This window comes from Sceloporus occidentalis, unplaced genomic scaffold, assembly GCF_023333645.1.
Source record: "Sceloporus occidentalis isolate IW3139 unplaced genomic scaffold, rSceOcc1.0.p SCAF_3, whole genome shotgun sequence".
Taxonomy (NCBI): domain Eukaryota; kingdom Metazoa; phylum Chordata; class Lepidosauria; order Squamata; family Phrynosomatidae; genus Sceloporus; species Sceloporus occidentalis.
The window spans coordinates 70777064-70799575 of record NW_028316983.1 but is presented as its reverse complement, the minus strand read 5'-3'; the positions used below and the strand labels follow the sequence as shown (position 1 = coordinate 70799575).

Below are 22512 nucleotides of genomic sequence, written 5' to 3'. Positions count from 1 at the left end.
TGTATGATACCAATCAAGGGTATACCTAGTCTACATTGTACCTACTATGAGACTTTAATCTACATGAGTTTTTTGATTTAATGTGATAGCACTAATCAGTACCATGGAAAACCAAAGAGATGAATTCTAACACAAGTGGAAGGACATAATATTTTGATGTTCAACAACATTGAGATGTAATTATACATGGAACATTCTTTTCCTTTCCTAAGTCAGGGATGGCTGGGTATATTCCTTGATGTTCAGCCTTTTAGAGTTTTTCCCAACAGCAAGCAGGCTATTTCTAGAGTTAGGGGCATATAAAATAATTTTTTTTAAAATCAAAGGAAGACATGTAGACTCCAGTTAAGGAAATGTCCACAATGCATACTTTTAGATTCATCATGGCTCAGAAAGGGATGACTCTTAGATAAGACAATTTTTCTTCTGCTTCTTGAGTGGTATTTTTAGAATAGTGTCTTTTTTGTTGAAGTTTTAATCACAGCTTTAGGATTTCTATCACGTAGTATTAAAAATGTCTTCAAATACTGATTCAAAAACAGTGGAACAATAATGCAAAGACAAAACTGGAATTTTATACATCATAGCATACTGGGTCACTTTATACATTCACCCAGCTAAAGAGACCCTTTAGCACACATGTACAGTATAAGGTGGGATGGAAATGCCCCAAAGAAGGGGCCAAACAGCACAGTTCTTTCCTCTATAGAGGCAAGGAAAAAAAGTGCAGTAAAATAATGAGTAATAACAAAGAGGTTTGGCCAGATGAGCATGTACAGTAAGCCAGTCTTCTGACTTTTTATTTAAAGAGGCAGTTTATTTAATGGAGAACTAACTAATATTAGTACACATGCACTGGCTACAAATGATACTGAAAGAGAATTTTCTCTACACATTGCAAATGCTCTCTGGCATCCTGGAAATGGAACTAGAGAAGATTGAGAAAAAATCACTTCAGAAAAAGGAGCTAAAATCTGCCAGAAGCATGAGGAAGGAGGAGAAGAAGGGAAAGGTAATTCTTCATTTCTCGTTAACTTTAGAGCAGCAGGAGGTGAAACATAAAGACAGCAACCAATGTTTACAATATTATAGAGAAGTTCTCCACATCTCCACTTCAAATACAGAAGAAGACTGGATCTATGTATGGCCACTGTTTTTCTAATATTTTCTTTTTTCTTTCTTTCTGGAAGCTCACAAACTTCCAAGGTCAGTCCCAAGTCAAGATCCAAGTGAATGTCCAGAGAAGGAATGGAATGAAATGCTACTCTTCAATTTTCCAGTTACCCATAGCAGAGCAAAGCAACCAAGTCCACGACAAACAGGTTCTTATATATTCTACTCCAGTCTTTCCCAACCAAGAATATTATAGATGCGTTGGACTGCAACATTCTCCATCCCCTGGATGGCCCTTGTGGTTTCTTCCAACTATGTGATTCTATGATTCTAGACAGCATGGCTACTGATGATGAGAGGTATGTTGCATACCTTGTTCAGGAGGGCAGATATCATGACTTCCTTGGTTAAAACTTTTAAAAATGCAAAGTCGAAGGCTTTCATGGCCGGCATCCATAGTTTTTTGTGGGTTTTGCGGGCTATGTGGCCATGTTCTAGCAGAGTTTCTTTCTGACGTTTTGCCAGCATCTGTGGCGGGCATCTTCAGAGAATCTCTGAAGATGCCAGCCACAGATGCTGGCGAAACGTCAGAAAGAAACTCTGCTAGAACATGGCCACATAGCCCGAAAAACCCACAAAAAACTTTTAAAAATGCCATCACTGTAGAGAAAAACAGAAGCTTACAAACACATCTCAAGTGTCCAGAGAACCACTATCAGAATACCTCATAACTACCTCATATGTTACTTTCCCCTTTTGATGTATTAAGGAAGGAAAGGGAAGGATAAAAATATGAACACATCTGTCACAAAGTATGTCCAGAAGTAGCTGTATTGGTCATACAGCAAAGTACAGTAACATCCAAAATGGCCTCTGTCTACATCAATATTCCTCCATATCATCTTAAATGAGAACAACAAAAACAATTTCATAAAATATAGGACTGTGCCATTTTTTTCTTTTTCCTGTATGATTTTTAACATCTTTGCCTGATAAAGAGCTTCGAAAGCTTGCATCGCATACATTGCATATTTTGGTTGACCCAACAAAGGTATGACTGTTTTGTAGGTTTTGAATCTTATTATACTTATATAACTGTAACATCAAAATTGTAAGTTGCAAGCCTGATAAAGTATGAATACACCTCACAAGTCAGATCTGGAAGTCAGATTCATGATTGATATTACCAGTGTCTAGGTTCACTAGTTCACATTTTTCGATCCTCACATTTTGCACTATACCCCTCACCATCAAGTTGCTGGCTATGTTGTCTAGGTTATAAGAGTTTTACTTCAACATTGGGGGACCTACTGTTGGAGGCAATGGCTCTAACCAATGAAGACTTTGACTCAGTACTTTCAGTCTAGCACAGAGCTGCTGAAATTTGCTAAAAATTGAATTTGGTAATAAATTCACCATTCTGCTGGCATCTGAAATAATCCAAGTTAAAATCAAGACTTAACAAGAACTCGTGAAATACACTGTGGGTCCAGAATTTTTCTCCCACACTATAAGCAATTCTGTATTTATACAAATATCCTCAATACTGGCATGGCAGAGTGACAACACTGTGCCATCAGTGTAAAAGGTGTTATTGGAAAGTACACTACATCATTTCCTCCTCATCAGTGTAGTGCAATGATCCTTCTGTGTCAGCACAACACAGCCTACAGCATTGAGAAAACTTCTGTTTCTCCAGAAAACAGCTTAAGACCTACAGTGTGCCTGAGCTAAACATGGGTGCACTATACATGGCTTCAAGCTTACGCTGAAGCTGTGTGACAATGAAACTAATGACGCACACACTGCGCTGCATGCTTATGCCCCATTGTTTGCAATGAGACATGATCATACGTGAGATTCCTCTTATGTGGGGGGATCAGGAACAGATCCACCACATAAGGGAAGGTCCCACTGTATTTTCAAACTGAATATTTCTGGCCTGTAGAAAACTCTGGGAGAAAAAAGCACTTTGCTAATTTATTACTTACTTGCTAATTAGCTTACTTGCTGTTCACCGCTATGATCTTTGGAATAGTGGTATATAATTAAAACAAATTATTATTAATTATTATTTAGTCTAATGGCACATATTAATGTGAGAAGTGTAGGTTAATTGTTATTAATACTATCATTAATTTATATAGTGAATATTATTTATATAGCATTTATTTATATATCACTGTCACTGTACATGGTGCTTTGTAAGAAAAAAAATAAGAAAAACAGACACACGAGAAAATGGGATGGCATTGTGGGAGGGGATTAAGTTCAGCAGAAACTGCATCTTCTTTTCTCCCTCCAAGGCCAGGGCAGTGGCAGATGCAATGGAAGAAGGGCCAGTCATCTTCTTCTGGGCCTAAACACAGTGGAACTATACACAGATACAGGAGGCTGAAAAATGTGTTCATTCAACACAGGAGGTTGGAGCAGGAATGAAAATACGTAAGAACAGAGATTCCTCCAGGCACAGATCTGGGCAAGAAGCCAAGAAAGAGGTGTAAAGGCAAACAGTTTGGTTCAGTGCAAATTTGAATTTTGATGTCAGCATGCATCTGTATTTTATCAACACAGATAAAGTATTATTTATGTCAGAATGCTAGATATCAAAGTAAGCTGCTATACAACTAAAGAAATGTTTAGGGAAGAGAATGGCATAAACTGTGTTTAGTAGTGCTCTGATGTGTGTGTTCCACTCTGACTTGGAGGTCAATATGCACAGCTTTTTACCCTGTAGCTCTCATAAAACTGGACAACACTGACTCAGTCTTACACTGACGTAACATCTGCCTCCAAAGGAATGCTCTTGGAATGATTCCCATAAAGGCACATATGTAAAATATCTAGAGTTGATTTTGACCATCCACACAGATTTTTCTAAGGCAATCCCTTTTGCAAGTAACATCACAAACAAGAGTCATGAAGAGGTTTTTAAAACTTTCCTTAAGATTACATCCCAGAATTCAAGTGAGGAACTTAGACACAACATTTTTCACAAACTGTCCTCTACAGAGATCATTCCACTCCAAATATTATTTGGAAGCAAGCTTCCATTCCAGATGCACCAAAACAGAAACATAAATACAACAGGAAAAAGAATGATTGAACTTAAAACCCAAAGCACTGCATCAACAGATGATGCAGCCAATCATTTCTCTATACAGTGAATCTACTTCAGCAAGCAGGGCACATAAAAAAAATAAGAGTAAAGTATTTAAAAGAATTGCAATTGAAGGAAAATTATTACAAAATTATTCAACAAGGGGGAATATAACAGTCCCAATACAATTGGAAGTAGGATACAGGACCACAATATGTCTCCTGGACCCAAAAGCATGCTGGGTTTTTTTTTTAACTTAAGTTACTTACACTTAGCAATAAATACTTTCAAACAAAATTTCCCCAACCTCCCCATAAACTTCTATGAATGAAGCTTGCCCAGTACGTGTATCCATGACCTTAGAAAACCTCCAACATAAGCAGAGGAATCATTTTTCATCAATGCTTTGTTTGAAAAGAAAAATACTCCACAAATTAAGCATATTTATTTCTGTGCACAGCTGCTTATCTGCAACTGCGATCTGGCAGGTAAAAATCCTCCTTATTTGTTATAGTTTTGGAAAAACTTGTTTCCTTGTTCAATTGCTGTGTGACATAAGTATAGTGTCTAGATCAAGAGAAGTAATAGTGCCACTGTATTCTGCTCTGGTCAGACCCCACCTGGAATACTGTGTCCAGTTCTGGGCACCACAATTCAAAAAAGGACATTGAGAAACTGGAGCGTGTCCAGAGGAGGGCGACTAAAATGGTGAAAGGTCTGGAAACCTTGCCCTATGAGGAACGACTCAGGGAGCTGGGGATGTTTAGCCTGGAGAAGAGAAGGTTAAGAGGTGATATGATAGTCCTGTTGAAATATTTTAAAGGATGTCACATTGAGGAGGGAGCAAGCTTGTTTTCTGCTGCTCCAGAGAACAGGACCCGGAACAATGGATGCAAGCTATAGGAAAAGAGATTCCACCTCCACATTAGGAAGAACTTCCTGACAGTAAGGGCTGTTCGACAGTGGAACACATTCCCTCGGAGTGTAGTGGAGTCTTCTTCCTTGGAGGTCTTTAAGCAGAGGCTAGATGGCCATCTGTTGGGGATGCTTTGATTTGGATTTCCTGCATGGCAGGGGGTTGGACTGGATGGCCCTTGTGGTCTCTTCCAACTCTATGATTCTATGATTCTATGATATCATATGTAAAGGCCTTTATTAAAACCCATGTCCTATTATGTACAGCATTTACTGTTTCCTGGGAACTCTGTAACGTAGGCTTACACTGCATTGATTAATGACAGACATCAGGAAAAGAGGCACTTTATTGCTATTTCTTTTGAGTAATTGTTCTAGCATGCTACATTTGGGTACAAAATCTGGGAAATTTCAAATATACCATTTAGCATAAATTGTTTTGTTCGTGTAAGGCACGAAGAATTGCAATACACGAATCACAAATATGACATACAGTCTCAAATCAAACAAACCTCCCCACCAAAGATCTGAGATGAAATTTTATTTTGACATAGTGATTTCTACAATCTATTTACAAAATGAACAGACTGAAAACTATCTGGCACAGCAGTTTGAAACATGGAAAAGTAACTGTCCAGACCACAAGCAATAGATTGGAACCAGAGTGATCCCAAACTGGCAGAACAAAGCAAACTAAATCCCCATGCCAATTCAAATTAATCCTTGTGCTGGCATACAGGCTGAAACTCTGGAACTGTTGTACCAAGCACTCCTATAGTATGTACTGAGCTGCTAAACTCCCTTGGCAATTATAAGAATCTTCATGAAGGATCACAGATGACCTCAGATGTCAAACTGGCATATCCTTTTCTGGAGAGTTGCTCATTTTCTCAGGCTCTGGAAACCATCAGCACCTTCTTCTTTTAGTCCTGTTTCAACCAGTGTTAGCCTAGCCCTGACTGAAGATCTTAATGAAGTGCTGATCCCATCATCACGTCACTATTACTCATCCTCAATGCATCCCGTGGGATAAGGCAAAAAGGCTGATGCAAGAATTCCTAGTGATGTGTGATACAAAGGGGTGCCATTTGCCTCTCTCACGCTCCTGGCCTGTCAGCACAGCCATTAGGCACACCGGTTTACTGAAGCTAATAATTCTTCTCTCCCACACATACAAACTGCTTTAGACTGAATCCTGGCACAAAGTTCCGTCCCATGAGGGCATTAAACAATCCATTCAGCTGTTTAGCTCCCATTGCTTCAGCTCCCAGCCATTTCAATAACAGCAGTATCTGTTTTTAACTGAAGAAAGGACAGTATAAAACTGTAAATTTACATAACACTGTGGTAGTTGTGATACAAGCTGGCAGCCTGGAAATGGAAAGCAAAGACTGCCAGAGATATTCAGTCATACTATGCAGAGGTTTTCCATTTTGGTTATTTTTGGCAGAAAAACTGACCAGCTGATTGGGAGATCTTAAACACCCTGGTACCTGTAGCTTTTCTATTTCAAACACATCTCGGGACTAGGAAGTAATGGGTACTGCAACCCTTTCATAATCAATAAAACATCCCTGTTTCCTCCAGTGTATTGAATAGCTTGTGTGGCTTTCCTTTTTGTATATGTACAGCTGTATTTAATAATCATCTTTCAGATTACTGCAGGTGTAGGAAATAATTATACCCACATTTCATGGCATCTACACAAATGAAAACAAGAAAGTCTGGACCAATGGCAGTTGGTGGCTTCCATGTCAGTGAGGTGGTGAATTTACTCCAGGTTTTAGACCAAACTTTAAAAGAGTTGTCCAAGGTACTGAAAACATTTGAGGGTCAGCTCCTTAAAAAGTTAGGACCTAGCGCTGATTCACCATCCCAATAACATGGAAGCCACCTGACAACACTAGTTTGGACTATGAGGCACAGGGCATATGACAGTAGCAGGTTCATATTCTGAGATACTTATATATTAGGTATAATTAACACCACCTCTCTGTAGTGTGAAAACAGACTTCATAGGATGCTTACACCACTCCTCATGTGCCATCTCAATTAAATCACATTTGACTAAGCAGACTTCATGGAACCCCATTCGAGGACCACTTTATGTACCAGCCCCACAAGGAGAAATCTTAAACTGTGTGCTGACTAATTCCACTATCTTTAACTAAAGTGAATAAGGTGAACCATGGAATTTCTTTGCTTACAAATATACTGCTGTCTACATCCTACTTACATATATACTCACGTATAAGTCTACAAATTTTAGTCAAAAAATTGACCCAAAAAACCTGAGCCGACTTATCCACGGGTATATGAAAGTACTGTACTTTAACTCTTCTAAAAAAAGGAACCATCCCCAGGTGAAAGGCAAGAATACAATCTCTTTTGGAAGTATTGACTTACCCTCAACTATTTCATCCATCCAGCTTTTACGGTGAGGAGATAGCTATGCCTGCTGGAATTTTATAAATTCTTTGGCATTGTTTTCCTTTTTTCATCCTTTAGATCCCTTGTTACATGCCCCTAAATTTTACCCTCGACTTATCCACAAGTCATATCAAAATCCATAATTTTGGCCACAAACCTGCCCTCAGCTTATACATGAGGTCGACTTATACTTGAGTATATTCAGTATTCACCTTTCCAAAGTGGCTACAAAAGGATGAAAACTCAAAGCTACATAATGTTGGGCTTGAGGTTTCAGGGCATTTAGCACTGTTTTGACCACCTTACCCTAAAGAGGACTTCAAGGAGTTTCTGTCAGGGATGATGGGAGTTGTAGCTCTTCACCTCTGGCTCGAACTCACCACCTTGTTACGCACCGGCGCTGACCAGTTTTGGCCAGTGGTTAAAGCTTTGCTCTAAAGCAGCAGAGTTTCAGAGAATAGGCTGAAGACCCTGACAAACTCTCCAAGCCTTCTCACTCTTGCTTCCACAGAAGTCTTCCCACTTCTTCAGGATCCAGCTGGCTCTTGTATCTTCACTCAAGACACCAGACAACTCAGTAGTCTTATATAAAAGATCTACTTTATTCTACTATATACAGCTCCAAAACTATCCAACACAACTCCTCACTACTCCACTACTACCCACACAATACATTGGGATTCATAGCCATTATTATAGTCATTGCAAAATACCACCCACTGTTGTCTGTTTCCACCCAGTGGGCATGTACATCCACTCTCATTGGTTCTCTTGGTTTAACCCACAATTAATGATTTCATCATCTCAGCCTTGACCACTTAACAATTCTCAGGTGTGTTCAATTATCCACTTTGCATTTCTGTCCTTGGCATTTAGGACTTGTTAATTCCATTACCTTTTACACCTGTGTGGCTTCTAATTGCTTCTGCTGAGTCACCCTGACTCTCACATACATGTTTTATTTCTTTCACTGTATATCCCATGTTGCATTTTCCTTAACAGTTTCAACTTGTTCCAATATACTGCATTAATAGGTCTGCACATGGCAACTTGTTCCAACACATGGTATTATTAGATCCATTTGTGGAATTTATGCATTAGTGTAGCTTCTCCTCAAAACATGAATTCTGTACTTTGCCAGACCAAAACTAGTCTGGTTAATTTAGCTTTTCAAAATCTCTTATTACCAACTGCAATTCCTGGACAGGATGACATAATCTATCACAGTACAGAAATACAATAAATAATTCCATCACATCATAACATGAATAAGCAAAGTTACAAACAGAACACCTCTTCATGTAAGTGTAACAGCCCACCCCTCCTTATCAGATCTAATAGCACAGGCCTTGTGGAGCTTTCCAGTTAAAAAAAAACCTGGAATTTTGTCTCTTTGTTTAAGCCTTCATATAGGATCTAAAACTTCATTAGGACTTGTAAGGCTGAAAGCCCCTTGCTTTTTTACTGTTTTACCTTGGCAGTCATTTGTCAGACTCCTGATATTTGTCTTGGAAATAACTGTAGGTCTCTTGTATCAGAGCTTCTTTGAAGCGTTTATAAAACATGTTTTAGTTACCTCAATTTTTAACTACAAAGTTATTTATAAAAACTCTACCACTCTAGTTTCTTAATTGTCAATCAATAAGCAATTTCAGCTTACTTTTCATTTTAAAAACATAGAATGGAAAGAGTGACCTGTAAATCGTTCACTAGTTTTCTTAGCAATGGTAATAATGGGGAAATTTGGGACACACAAGTTTAAAAAATCAGAGACTCAAGCAGTATGACAGAACTAGCTATAATCGCATGGAAAATGAACTTGCAGGGAGTTCTAGTGCCACCCTACCTTGTCCTTTAATTCCAAAAGGAGGTACAAAGTCCCGGATCCTTGCCCACTTTTTGAATGAATCATCCAGAAACATTGGTGCTGACTTGGAGAACCTGAAAACATAATGAAGCAGAATCTTTAATAATATTAATAATATTTAATAATATTAACTTAGATGGGAAACCAACATCTTGGAATTCGGCAGATGTAGTATTGATTCCCAAGGAAGGAAAAGATAAAACCAACATGGTTAATTACAGACCTATAGCTCTATTAAATCAAGATTATAAATTATATACCTCAATTTTGGCTAATAGAATGAAAAAAGTTTTAGTAGAAATTATTCATACGGATCAAAATGGATTTCTTCCAGAAAGACAAATTAGATATAACGTAAGAACAATTCTAAACGCTATTGAGTATTATACACTTCATAATGATAAACAAGCTGCGTTTGTGTTTCTGGACGCTGAAAAGGCTTTTGACACAGTTAAGTGGCAATTTATGTTTGACGTCCTAAGGAAAATGGAAATCGGAGATTTTTTTCTAACCAATATAAAAAAAATATACTCTCAACAAAAAATCCAAATAATTATAAATGATGAAAAAACCGAGAGTATTTCAATAAATAAAGGCACAAGGCAGGGGTGTCCCCTTTCCCCACTTCTTTTTATTACTGTTCTGGAAGTTTTAAATAACTCAATAAGGGCTAATAAAAAAATTAAAGGGTTAAAAATCAAGGGAAACGAACAGAAATTAAGAGCATACGCGGATGATATCTGTGTTATAGTAGAAGACCCAAGCACTTCTATAAACTGGTTATTGGAAGAATTAAATGAATTCGGGAAAGTAGCTGGATTCAAGATAAATAAGGAAAAAACATTTATGTTAACAAAAAATATGAAGGACAAAGAAATAAAAGAATTACATCTTAAATCTGGTTTGAAAATAGAAAAGAAAATAAGATACTTAGGTATATGGTTAACCGATAGGAATACAAATCTCTTCGAGAACAATTATAAACCAACATGGCAAAAGATCTCTAAAGATTTGATGAAATGGAAGAACTATGACTTATCAATATTGGGTAGGATAGCCACTGTAAAAATGTCAATATTACCAAAGTTGATGTTTTTATTCATAAATCTACCGGTTATTATTAATGAAAAAATATTTAAGGACTGGGAAAAGAATATCTTGAACTTTGTATGGAGAGGAAAAAGATCAAGAATACACAAAAAGATCTTAATAAAACCAAAGATATTAGGAGGCTGCGCGTTACCCGATCTTAATTATATTATCGGGCATGCTGTATGACTTGGATTCAAGACTGGATAAATTTAGAGAAGAGAAATCTATTAAACTTAGAAGCTGTCAACTTAAGATTTGGTTGGCATGCTTATATATGGTATAGCAAAGATAAAATAAATAAAGACTTCCATAATCACTCTATCAGGAAGGCCCTATTTCAAACATGGGTAAAGATTAAGGGAAAATTTTATTTAGGAATACCTAACTGGATATCCACGCAGGAGGCTTTCTTCGGAAGATGGGAGGGGAACCCTAATTGGGTTAGATATAAAGACTTAATTAAAATGGAGCACAATAACATGATAAAATTTATCCCAAGAGAAGACCTAATTGCTAAAGGAAAAAATATGAGTTGGTTTGGATACTATCAGATCAGGCAAAGGTTCAAGGAAGACGCTCAAAAAGAAGGATTTGAAAAAGAACCAAATGACCTAGATAAAATTTTAGGAACAAAGGAAAAAGGGAAAATCGCGAAACTATATAATTTGTTTTTGACCAGGGAATTGGAGCAGGATATTATATCCACCCATATGATAACTTGGGCCTCTGAAATAGGTCATGAAATACCTCTTGAACACTGGGAAACTGCCTGGGAAAGATCTAATAAATTCACAATTTCACAGGAACTAAAAGAAAACTGTATGAAGGTCATTAATAGGTGGTATTATACCCCCGCAAGAATTGCAAAAATATACAAACTGAGGGATAACAAATGCTGGAAATGCCAAAAGGAAAAAGGGACATACTTTCATATGTGGTGGACATGCCCAATAATTAAAAGATATTGGTTTAAAATTCATAAAAACATTAAACAAATTTTGAATATTGATTTTCCACTTATACCAGAAGTGTACTTATTGAACATGACTTCATTTGTGGATATGGTAAATCAAAAAAAGCATTGGAGAATATTATTGAACTTAATTACTTGTGCTAGAATCCTTCTGGCAAAAAATTGGAAACTACTCTATGTACCTACTATAGACGAATGGTTGCTAAGGGTTTTGGAGGTTAAAGATATGGAGTGTGCTACGTCAACATACAATGAGAACTCCATGGAAAAAATGGAAAGAGATAAGGAATGGGACCCTATCCGGAACTATATGAAAAGAAAATGGAATGTGGAGCTATGAGGAAATTATATAACATAATAGATATACAGGGGTATGCATGTATGTATAAGCATATACGTCTACATAAGTGTGTGGAAGATCGTATAGATATTTATACGTATGGGTAGATATTAGTAACTGAGGGAGTTTTTTGGGCAAACATTTGTAGTTATGTGGATGTATACGTAAAAACAAAACAAAATCAGTCATAAATGAAGGGATTTTTATTTGTGAGAAATGATAGTAATGTAAGGTTTAATATTAAAAAGAAAGAGATATACAAGATAAAACAAGGATAGAAGACAGAATGAAAAGATATCTTTTTTTAACGCTTGGAAGGAAGGTTTTCTTAATGTATTAATTATCGCTCTGAAAACTGTTGAAGAACATGGATAAATGTACACGGATGTGGAATATGATTCAATGATGTATAGATTGAACTATGTTTTGCTTTGGCTTATTTTGAATATATTTAATAAAGATTATGTAAAAAAAAAATGAAGCAGAATCTTCAAAAAAGAGAAATGAAGAACGTAAAGCCTCATCACCAGTGAGCTAACAATGACAGGAAGGAAATCAAACCCATGATAAGAACAACACATTAAAATCAAATTACAGTATGTATTAAGTTGAAAATCTGACAAAAAAGGAGCAATTTAACTACAGTTACTTTTGAATGAAATTGATTGACATTAAGATTGGAATTGCAGTCTCTCCAGAACTAAGTTGTTTATTAAGTTATTAATTAAACATATAACCCAGAGATTGAAAGAGCAAACAAAATTTTCTTTACTCAGTAAGTACCCAAAATCTAGTCCTCTTGGACAGTTGGAAACTTTTGCAATGCTACCTCTCACTTTTTCTTAGTCTGTTGTGGGGTTTGGGAATTACAAGGTTTAGGTCATAAATCATACTAGCACTTTGTAAGGGGCTAGTGGTCTCCTCTGCATCTACATGTTCCTCCTATATCCCACAACAGACATTAAACAGAAGCTCTTCTGCTGTCCCTGGAAACTGTGTACTGAACCTTAGTAAGCTAAAGAAAAGCATTAGGAGATGATACTAATGATACTAAAGGGGAAGAGAAGGTCTTCTAGCAGGGACGTAGCTAGGATTTTAGGAAGGGGGGGTCCAGACTAAGTGCCTCCATTATAATGGGGCTTGAGTGTGGCGGCGCAGCAGCACACACCATTCATTTTTCTAATGGAAGGGGGGGGGGGTCCAGACCCCAAGAACAACCCCCCCCATTGGCTATGTCCCTGCTTCTAGTGGGGTGAATGAAAAAGGAGTTTTTAAAAAATTAATGTCCTGCTGTTTCATTCTGTCCAAAGCTTTAATAAAGAGATGGTGGGAATTAGTAAAAAAAAACCAAAAAAAAAAAAAAAACCATCTTTATTGTAGTAAGGCATTTAGTGTACTTATATACCTTTAAATGCCAATTCAAAATTAATTGTCAAAATGCCATTCTTTAAATGGAATTAAACCAGAGTTTTTAGTTTATTAACAATGAACATACCATATCAGCACTTTACAATCTCTGAATCAAACAAATCAAACTCTGAATCAAATAGTGAATAAAGGGGATGTGTGTTTCAGGATATCAGGACTGCTCTGAAAAAAGAATGCAAAAAAGCATTTAAGTGTCACCTATGCCAAATGTTAAGCTCAGAGTCCATGACAATTGCACCCATTTACCCAATTGCTAACAACATGAAAAAATCCAAGAAGGGCACACGTTTTGTGATATATAATGGGCTCTTGGTATCCTCTGCATTTTGGTTACAAGACCTCCAGTGGATACCAAAATCCATGGATGCTCAAGTCTTATCAAATACAATGGCACAGTAAAATGGTGCTCCTTATATAAAATGGCAAAGTCAAGGTTTGCTTTTTGGAATTTACACATTTTAAAAATATTTGAAGCCATGGATAGTTGCATCTGTGAATAAAGAATCCATGGATATGGAAGGCTGACTGTACGCCTCACAACACAAGTATTACTGTGGCAATATCTCCAGTGGTGTTTGAGTACAAAAAAGTAAAATACATACAGTAACATGCCAATTAGCTGCGTCAATACAAGTTGTAAACTAAGCTTCAAGCAAATGGCTGCTTTTACATTCAAAATAGTTGATACCTGAGAATTGGTGTAGTGCATTGCCAACCAGCAATATGTATAATGCTACAAACAGTGCTAATGCTAATATACTGGTGTGTTGCGAGGATTACAAGAAGATCATGCATATGAAATACTATGGACACTGAAAATATACAAATACCACATGTTAAAAAAGCCATTACGACGGATCTCTTCCAGCAGGCCTTCCCAGAATAAAGTACTCAGCCACGAATAAGACTTCCCATCTAGTGAACTCTGCCCATGATGATTATTATTTGGATTAGCTGGTTTTTAATATGTAGTTTTTAATCTTATACTGTTTAATCTTGTTTTAAGGGGGGCATATATATATATATATATATATATATATATATATATATATATATATTTTAACTTGTTGTACACCGCCTTGATTGCTTGGCAAAAAGCGGGATAGAAATAAAAATGTTGTTGTTGTTATTATTATTATGTTTTTATTGTTACTCTCAGACAAAAATAGCCTTCTTTAATGATCTTAAGGGAGATAAATAATGGAGATACCAGCAATCACTTTTAGATCGGAAAAGTAGAACACAAGAAGATGGAAAAGAAATAAACTTTACATGGTAAACATGCAAAAATTACTCCTAGGAAAGATACAACAGTGCAAGTAAAGTGTAGGCCAAAGTCTGAAGCATCACCTATGTTTATGCACTCATCTATAGATAGACATATTTAGCGCACATGGTTGCACACTCTTCTCCTAGCCCTCATATTCACACATTCATGTTTTCCTTTGTGAAAAACTGTCAAACAGTATTTTCCTACAAGTCAGGGGTAGACAAAATGAGGCCCTGTGTGGGTCCCTCCAAAGCCATTTTTGCAACCCAGATACTCATCTGGAGAAGCCTTCAGGGGCAGTGATTAGTTTTCTAAATACCTCTCTCTCTCTCACACACACACACACACACTTTAGTGGGGGGGGGGGGGGACTAGTTATTCAAAACCAGAAATTATATTCCGACCACTACAAATTTTGTTTGTTTTGACGCTTGGGGATACTTTTGGCAGTCTGTGGGCCCTAGAGAGTCACAGGGCCAGAAAACTGGTTATTGGACCATTCAAAATTGCATCCCTACAATAAGTAGGTGCTTCGGCCATATTAGGATGGAAAGCTAAATGGACAGAGACAGATAGAAATGCTTGTGCACACAAGGTATAGTGGTGGTGGTGATCTCATTAGAAACATGATATCAACAAATGTAAAGCTTAGCCATTGTCAGAACAGCAAAATCATAAAATATATAAATTGTAAGTGGCTGGAAACTATAGAAGATCTTTTAATGCTAGATAAAATCAGACTTGGTAGATGCTGATTACACCAAAAGAAAATAGCAATGACGTATCTGGTAGAGTATGCTTCAGTTCACAAAAAGTTATACCCAACATATCTGTTAATCTATAGTGTTCAAGGTTTTTGTTGTTACTACATATCTTTCAGTTAAATATCAGTGAGCTTGGCAAGATTGAAACAAGTATTCCTTCCACTGCTTTTGCCTATAGAGACATGGCAAATACAAGGAGTCAAGGTTGCTTAGAAAGTAAACAGAGAGAGCAAATTCAGGAAGTATTGGATGGTAAGTCCTAGTTTATGAGGTATGAGCACTGTGCTAGTGCATACCTAGTCATTCCTGACGGCAGCTGAAGAAACAAAACATAGGAGCTTTATTCTATTTTTTGTTTATCATACTGCCCTAATGCTGGTGCTTTTTCCAATCTTGTTTCTCTCTCAGCAAACCAAAGAAACAAACCAAAAATATACCCTACAATCTTTCTCTGGTTTATTGGGGGAGATGAATTAGAGACAAGGAAACATCCATGTTCAGATAACATGATAGACGGTGAAGTAAATCTCTGTGGTTTATCCATTTCTGCTGCAAGCAGAAAGCTTACTACTCATATAATATGGATGTTGGCAGTGCTGTCTGGGAAGATTCTGGACATTGTAGTCTAAATATCCAGAATCTTCTCCAACAGCACTGCCAATATCCATGTTGGTTGGGAGATTCTGGGAATTGTAGTCTGAAAGGTGATGTTTTTAAAAAGCTACAGTTCAAGCAGATTAACAACTGCTAGACCTTGGACTCTCTACAATAAAGAGTCACAATATGTATTGCTCTTTAGAAACTTATGCAGTCTGTTTAATAATGCTTATTTTAATTGCAATATTCCTTAATTAGACTGGGTAAATTAGTTTAGAATGCTAAACTGATTTTTTTTAACATAGTCACAGGTTTTAGACTGCTAGAGGCAGAACATATACAGAAGAAAAGTTTAAACCTTACAAGCAATCTATATAGTTTCCAAAATCAGGGTTCCAAAATAAACACACACACACACAAATGTATTTGCTTTGGCAACACAATCAACTCTACCTGTTTCAAGTGCAACCACATTCAGGATTAAACTGATACCTACTAAGGCAGACACAAGTGTACGAGATTTACCAATAAAATGGCTGGTAAGAAACAGATAAAACATGACAAGTATTCATTCAACAGCTCTCTTATTTCCACCTCAGCTGATACAATTTATTTGGAGCACAGAAGGAAAAAAAAAACGTTCCAAGAAGTTGCTGTGAGATCACATATTTTAGGCTGTGCCATATTTTTTGAGATAAAAAAAATATTCTTAAGGATTTTATTAAGTTTTATTTATCAAACAGGTTTATATTCCACTTTAATAAAAAACTTAATTTTTCTGAAGAGCTGTGGCTGAATACCTTTTTTGATGTACTCTCATGACCACTGTTAGTAATGCAGTGTCATTTACAGGCAGTCGTTTGCTTTCTTGACGTGTCTGGAATAAAACACTGTTTTAATTTTGAATTTTGTAATGTTAGGTTTAAGTACCAAGGCCTCAATTTCGTTATTGAAGAAGGCCAGATAACCAGAATTCTCTATCTATTTTATTTCACTGAACATTTAAAAGAGGGAGAAAATGCCCAGAAAAAAATCATCTGTGATACAGATGCCTGGCTCCAAGCATAAAAAAGCACATGGGTGTTTTAACCTAAAAACAAAACCAACACGGTGCTTTTTTTGCTATGGAAACATGTCTCTATTTAAAGAGGATTCTCCTTTATAGATGCACAGAGAAGGTGTTAGATGCAACACATTTAAGATATTTATGAGGAGAAACAACAACACTGAATGTTACATATGGTTCATACATTTTCAAACTAGGGATGGGGCAGAAGGAAAGAGATTTGTTCTGATCAGTTCCAAATAGCATATTGTTTATTTTGCTGTGTGTGAGAGAGAGGGAGAAAGAGAGAGAGAATATGAACCACTTTGGATAATGTCAACTGGGCTATTTCCAAAGCTTGTTTTTCAGAGATTTATAGCTACAAAGAAGAAATGTCCTTCAGACCCCCATTTGACCCAAAAGCTATTTCTGTTTAAACTTTCATGTGGGAGCCAGCTCTCTCTGCCAAATGCCAGACTTGCACAAGCTGCACCCAGGCCTAGGAATAAGAGCAGTTCTTAACTGTGCAAAGCATTGCACATATGTGTGCACACACTCCAGATTGCAGCCATAATACAACGAACAATCATCAATATCTTCATAATGTGCATGCCTATTTGGCAAGTTACTGCCATGCAATATCAGTATAATACCAAAAAAAATCCTTCCCCAAATACTGATGGCTGTAAAAGCATCTTTCCTAGTTTTCTTAATGCATACAGACAAGTAGTCACATTTTAAGAAGTTTTTATTTAGGAAATTGAGACAAATACATTTTTTTTTATTTTATTTTGCACAGATGGATTGCCTTTAAATGAGAAGAGAACTTTAGGCACAGTTCAAATGATTTGGGGTTAAAATCAGACAGACCCTTGCCACCTTGCCTCATTTTTGTATTTAAGGTATTACTCAGAAAGTGCCCATGTCCGATTATTCTACTGGGGAGAAGAGGCAGAGTTGTTCCATTAGCCAGCAGGAATCCTTGAAACATTTAAAATGGACTTCAGGGCACAGTTTCAAGGTGTTTTGGAAGAAAATGGAGGTAAGCAAAATATGAGGGAATTCTTAGCTTTACATTTTCAGTGCTTTGGGCTGAAAGGGAAGCATAAAGGAATGAGGAAGCATTTAGCTTATATAGCTGTGCACAAGTTGTTTAATCACAAAGTGATGGCATAGTGTCATAGCACACTGTCATGCTCCTTCTTCAGACTCCACAAGTAGTGAGAGCAGTCTGGCTGTCAAAGCTTCACAGAGATAAAATTTCCCAAGTATGAAAGGAGGTGAAAGGAGAAAGGTCCCTATTGTTTGCAGTGTCAATGGGCACCAAAAGAGTTCTGCAGGCAGCAATGGCAACCAGTTTTTGAGTCATTAAGAATACAGAGGTCTAGGATGGCATATAGGTTGAGTAATAACATCCAGAAGGAAGGGAAGAGGGGAAAACTCTCAGCTTTAATATCCACAATGAAATAAAGAAGAATCAAACAAGTAAATAGCACCACTATTATCTAAAATCACTTAAATGCTGACTGACATGCAAAAGAGTAGTAAGAGTCCAGACCAAGGGTCCAGAAAGGAAGGTAAAGTCTCCTAGCTGGCCTGGGTATCTTTCCCATTGAATAGGAGATGCATGTTGCTTCCAGGGGAAGCCCAGTGTTCGCTGCCTGCTTTATTTCAGCACTTCAGTGAGACTGGCTAAGGCAACATTACCTAAGCTGCTGGTATGCAGGGCACTGCCCCAAACACTCTTGTACTGCTGCTATCCCAGAGGAAAGCATGACACTATCAATACTGAAATCAAATCCGATTTTGTGGAAAAGGACCAACCTGCCCACATACTGAAAAATACAGTTGGCCCTCTGTTTTCACAGGGGATCTGTTCTGTGCCCCCCCCCCCCAATGGAGGCTCATGCATATTCAAGCCTCATAGGCTTGAATGGGGCGTGACCCTATGCACGCAGCCCTACCGCACACACCACTGGAAATAGTGGAGGTCGCTCCTCTGTGGATATTCGAGGTCGCGGATCTCAGATCTGCGAGTTAGGCGGGGTGAATGTATCTTCAAGGTCTGTTGGTATGGTATAGGGAAACAGCATAGCTGTTAGCCATAAACTGTGGTCTGAAGTTGCTTATTTGAATAATCTATAGTTAAGATTAACCACGGTTTCTCCAGCGTCGGGCATAGCAATAAACTGTGCATACAGATAAACACAGAAGTGAAACTTTCTATGATCCCTCTTATGGCTGCATTCCAAGAAAAAAAGAGAGAATTGGAAATGGTGTTAGACTCAAGCATGTTTATGTAATGCTAAACTATTGTTTATATGTCTATGTAGCACAGGTTTTTTTTTAAAGGCATAGAGAAGTCTTCAAGGAATTAGAGGGTGTTTCATGTGGGTAAAGGGTGAAAAACATTGTTATAAATCAAACTGCTCAGCTTGCAGAAAATGATGTCCATAGATGCTGCTGCTTCACAGCTACTAGATTGTCATGTGGTAAATTTTACTTCAATAATGTTAAATGCTTTAAAAAAAAGTGAAGCATTTTGCTCAATAATCTAATTAATCCATTGATACAGAGTTCACTTGAGCATAATTTTTTTTCAACTGTTACACATTTGACAAAAATGGTTATGATGACTACAACAGTAAGGATATTGTTTTGAATAAATAAAAAATCTAGAACTGTGTGTAATAAATTACAAGAAATATAATTCATGCCAATTTTTAAAAACTGGATTAAATAGCAAATATTATTATTTGATATTTGAAATGATTCATGTGGTCCAGACATCATAATCACTGCTATGAACATCATTGCAATTAAAGAGGGGGGGGGGATCTAAAAATCATTTGGCACAGTGTACATATTGCCATCTTAGATAATCATTTTTCAGCATAATAAATATGCATCATTTGTTAGCAAATTGTTCCAAAAGGTATTTACATCCTTTGAACATTTGCTATGCAGATAAAACATTATCTACTAGTTGCACTGTTCCTTGGGAAATAGTTGCCTCTTTATCCAGTGGGCATGCTCAGAGACTGCCTCTCCTCCATGCTGTTTAATGAAGAACAGAGGAGCAAGGCAGGCAGGCAGGCACAGCCTTTGCTAACCAGATTATTCCCCTGCCATCCTCAAGGGCATCAAATATCAATTGTCCTATAAGAAGGAACACTGATTGCCAAGCCCTGCTATTATGAGGCTGGCTGAGTGGAAGTATTCATCCTACTTTATATGCACTGTAGGGATCCTAGTATTGAGGATCCTAATTGAAAAGGCAAGTATATATCTATTAATTACATAAATATATGCTCTAGGAAATATGAATACCCAATAGAATACCCAATGTCTGTTGCCCTTCTCAGATACTGTGACAACTACAAATTCCTCTCTATATCTTAGGGAATGTATGATGGCTTAAACTTTTAATGTTACTATATTTTTAATGCTTCAAAGGTCAAGTATTTTTTTTAGTGTACTACTCTATCTTTTAAGCATTCATCTAAACTTTAAGTGGTGGCAATCTGCCCTTATTCAATCCAACCTCTTACCAACAGGCACATCCAACTGTTTTGGAAATTAAATCAGAATCACTCGTTTGATCAATGGAACAAGATGGTTACTCTGTTAACTAGATAAAGTGTGATTGGTGAAGGGGACCATTCATCTTCATTCAAATATTTCAATATTAATGGTGTTGCTTATTTTAAGTATATTTTGTACACAGTGTACTTGACTTTCTCTTCAAAATGAGTGAAAAGCCATTACTAGGGAACAGCAAAGCCTATATTAATGACTTTCTGTGGCAATCTGAGCAGGAAACTATTCCAGATAGCACTCTTCTGTTACACTTAATAGGAATTCCATTTGCATTGCATTAACCAAAGTCCACCAATGTTGTTTCAGTGCAGGCCTTTTCCTGTGTCTAACCTAATGTCAGAATTTTCTAGAAACAACAGTTCCAAACTCTGCCCAAAACAACAAACTCCAAGACAAAAAAATAGACACTTTTCCAAACAACCTTCCCAATCTATTGCAGAATGCCATTGCATATTGATGGTATGACTTAAGTGCAAGACAAGAATGCTGTCATTTACATGGCTGCTTTTATATTTCTCTCTGTGTCCCATGAATTTCTGACTCCAGGATGATCAGTGAACCAACATGTTTTATAATTGTACTGATTTAGATCAGTGCTATTTAATATAAACATCCCTCCTGTGATCCTCGAGGGACAATTTTTTAAAATAAGATTTATATAAACAAATATTTTACCAAAGCAAGGGTAAGCTTATAAAACCTGTTTATGAGAACAGCTTTTAGAGATAATACATGTGGGAGGGATACATGAGAAACTGCCATGTTGGAGTAGAAGCAAAAGGCTCTGAAACACATCCTTAAAAACAGTTTAGGTTTCCCCGAAATGAATCAGAGATTGGCTTGTGGTTCAAAGAGCTCGCACTGAAAGGAATAAGCCAGATAATTTTTGTAAATGCAATAAAGTTAATTGTTTAAGAAATTAGAATTCTGACAACATGTGACTGCACTACACAAGAGCTGTATGTTAAGCAGTATAAATGTAGTCTTCTGAACTGTCACTGGGAATAGGAAAAAAGGCTTCCTAAACAGCTGCATCTAGTTCAGGATTTCACAATTTATTTGTTATGGACAAACACTGGTTCTCTTCATTTGAATGTACAGCCTATTGCAAGAGACCTTCTGCCCAATGAAGCATAGCCTGTGAACAACAAAACATGCTCTCAAAGATGCCCTGACAAACTCTAGTACAATGTGGCTAAGAGGTGAATGCAGTGTGCAAATTAAGGTTGTGACTCAAGATCAACAGCTTCTGCAATCCCACAGAAGACTCCCAGGACATTTTTTTTATTGGCTCACAAAATTTCTTAGAGAACAATATTCCAAGATAACCCTTCAATGCTTCAATGCAGAGAAATTGAAGTGCAGATCTTAGATCATGTGCTGCAAGCTTTCCCATGGCCATCTTAGTAAACTTCTTTTGGTCATCTCATCCAAGACTTGCTTCTGGAAAAGGAATTAAAATTGTCCATTAAACAGCCAGCTTTCTTAGCAGAAGCCAGAAAGAAGCATTTCAATGGAAGACACCAACAAAATGAAAATCCCTATTGTTTTGGCAAGTATCAATGCTATGTTTTCAGCCAGCACTGTCTTCAAAAAGCAAACATATCGATTCAACATTTAGCAAATGATATTTCCTTGTAAACTTCTCAAAATCACCAGAAGTCAATATATAATTCTAACCACACACACAGCTCTTAGCACACATCAAAAACTGCCTTAATGTGGCGGCATACTTCTAACCATGGTTTTATTTATTTATATCCTGCCTTTCTCCCATCTTTTTGAGGACCAGAAACTCAAAAGGCATAGATTCCATGTGGGTTTTGGGAATACTTATTTGATTAGGCACTAACAAATGCTTACTGAGGAAGAGGGGTGAAATGGCTTAGGGTGCAGACAGACACATAGCAGCTGGCCTCTTGTATAAAGGCATTCATGGTGTTTCAGGCTTCCCTTCCAAACTATAATCAAGAAAAAC

At 37.1% G+C, this 22512-nt stretch overlaps 1 protein-coding gene across 4 annotated transcripts in view; it reads right to left on the bottom strand.

The window, feature by feature from the left end:
* Nucleotides 1–22512, bottom strand: part of ST3GAL3 (ST3 beta-galactoside alpha-2,3-sialyltransferase 3) — a 279714-nt gene that overhangs the window by 107165 nt on the left and 150037 nt on the right. For all 4 annotated transcript variants that reach the window (XM_089514962.1, XM_089514963.1, XM_089514965.1 and 1 more), the window contains one exon: nucleotides 9405–9499. In XM_089514962.1, the coding sequence (XP_089371088.1) occupies nucleotides 9405–9499 (95 nt within the window). The remainder of the gene's footprint in view (nucleotides 1–9404; nucleotides 9500–22512) is intronic.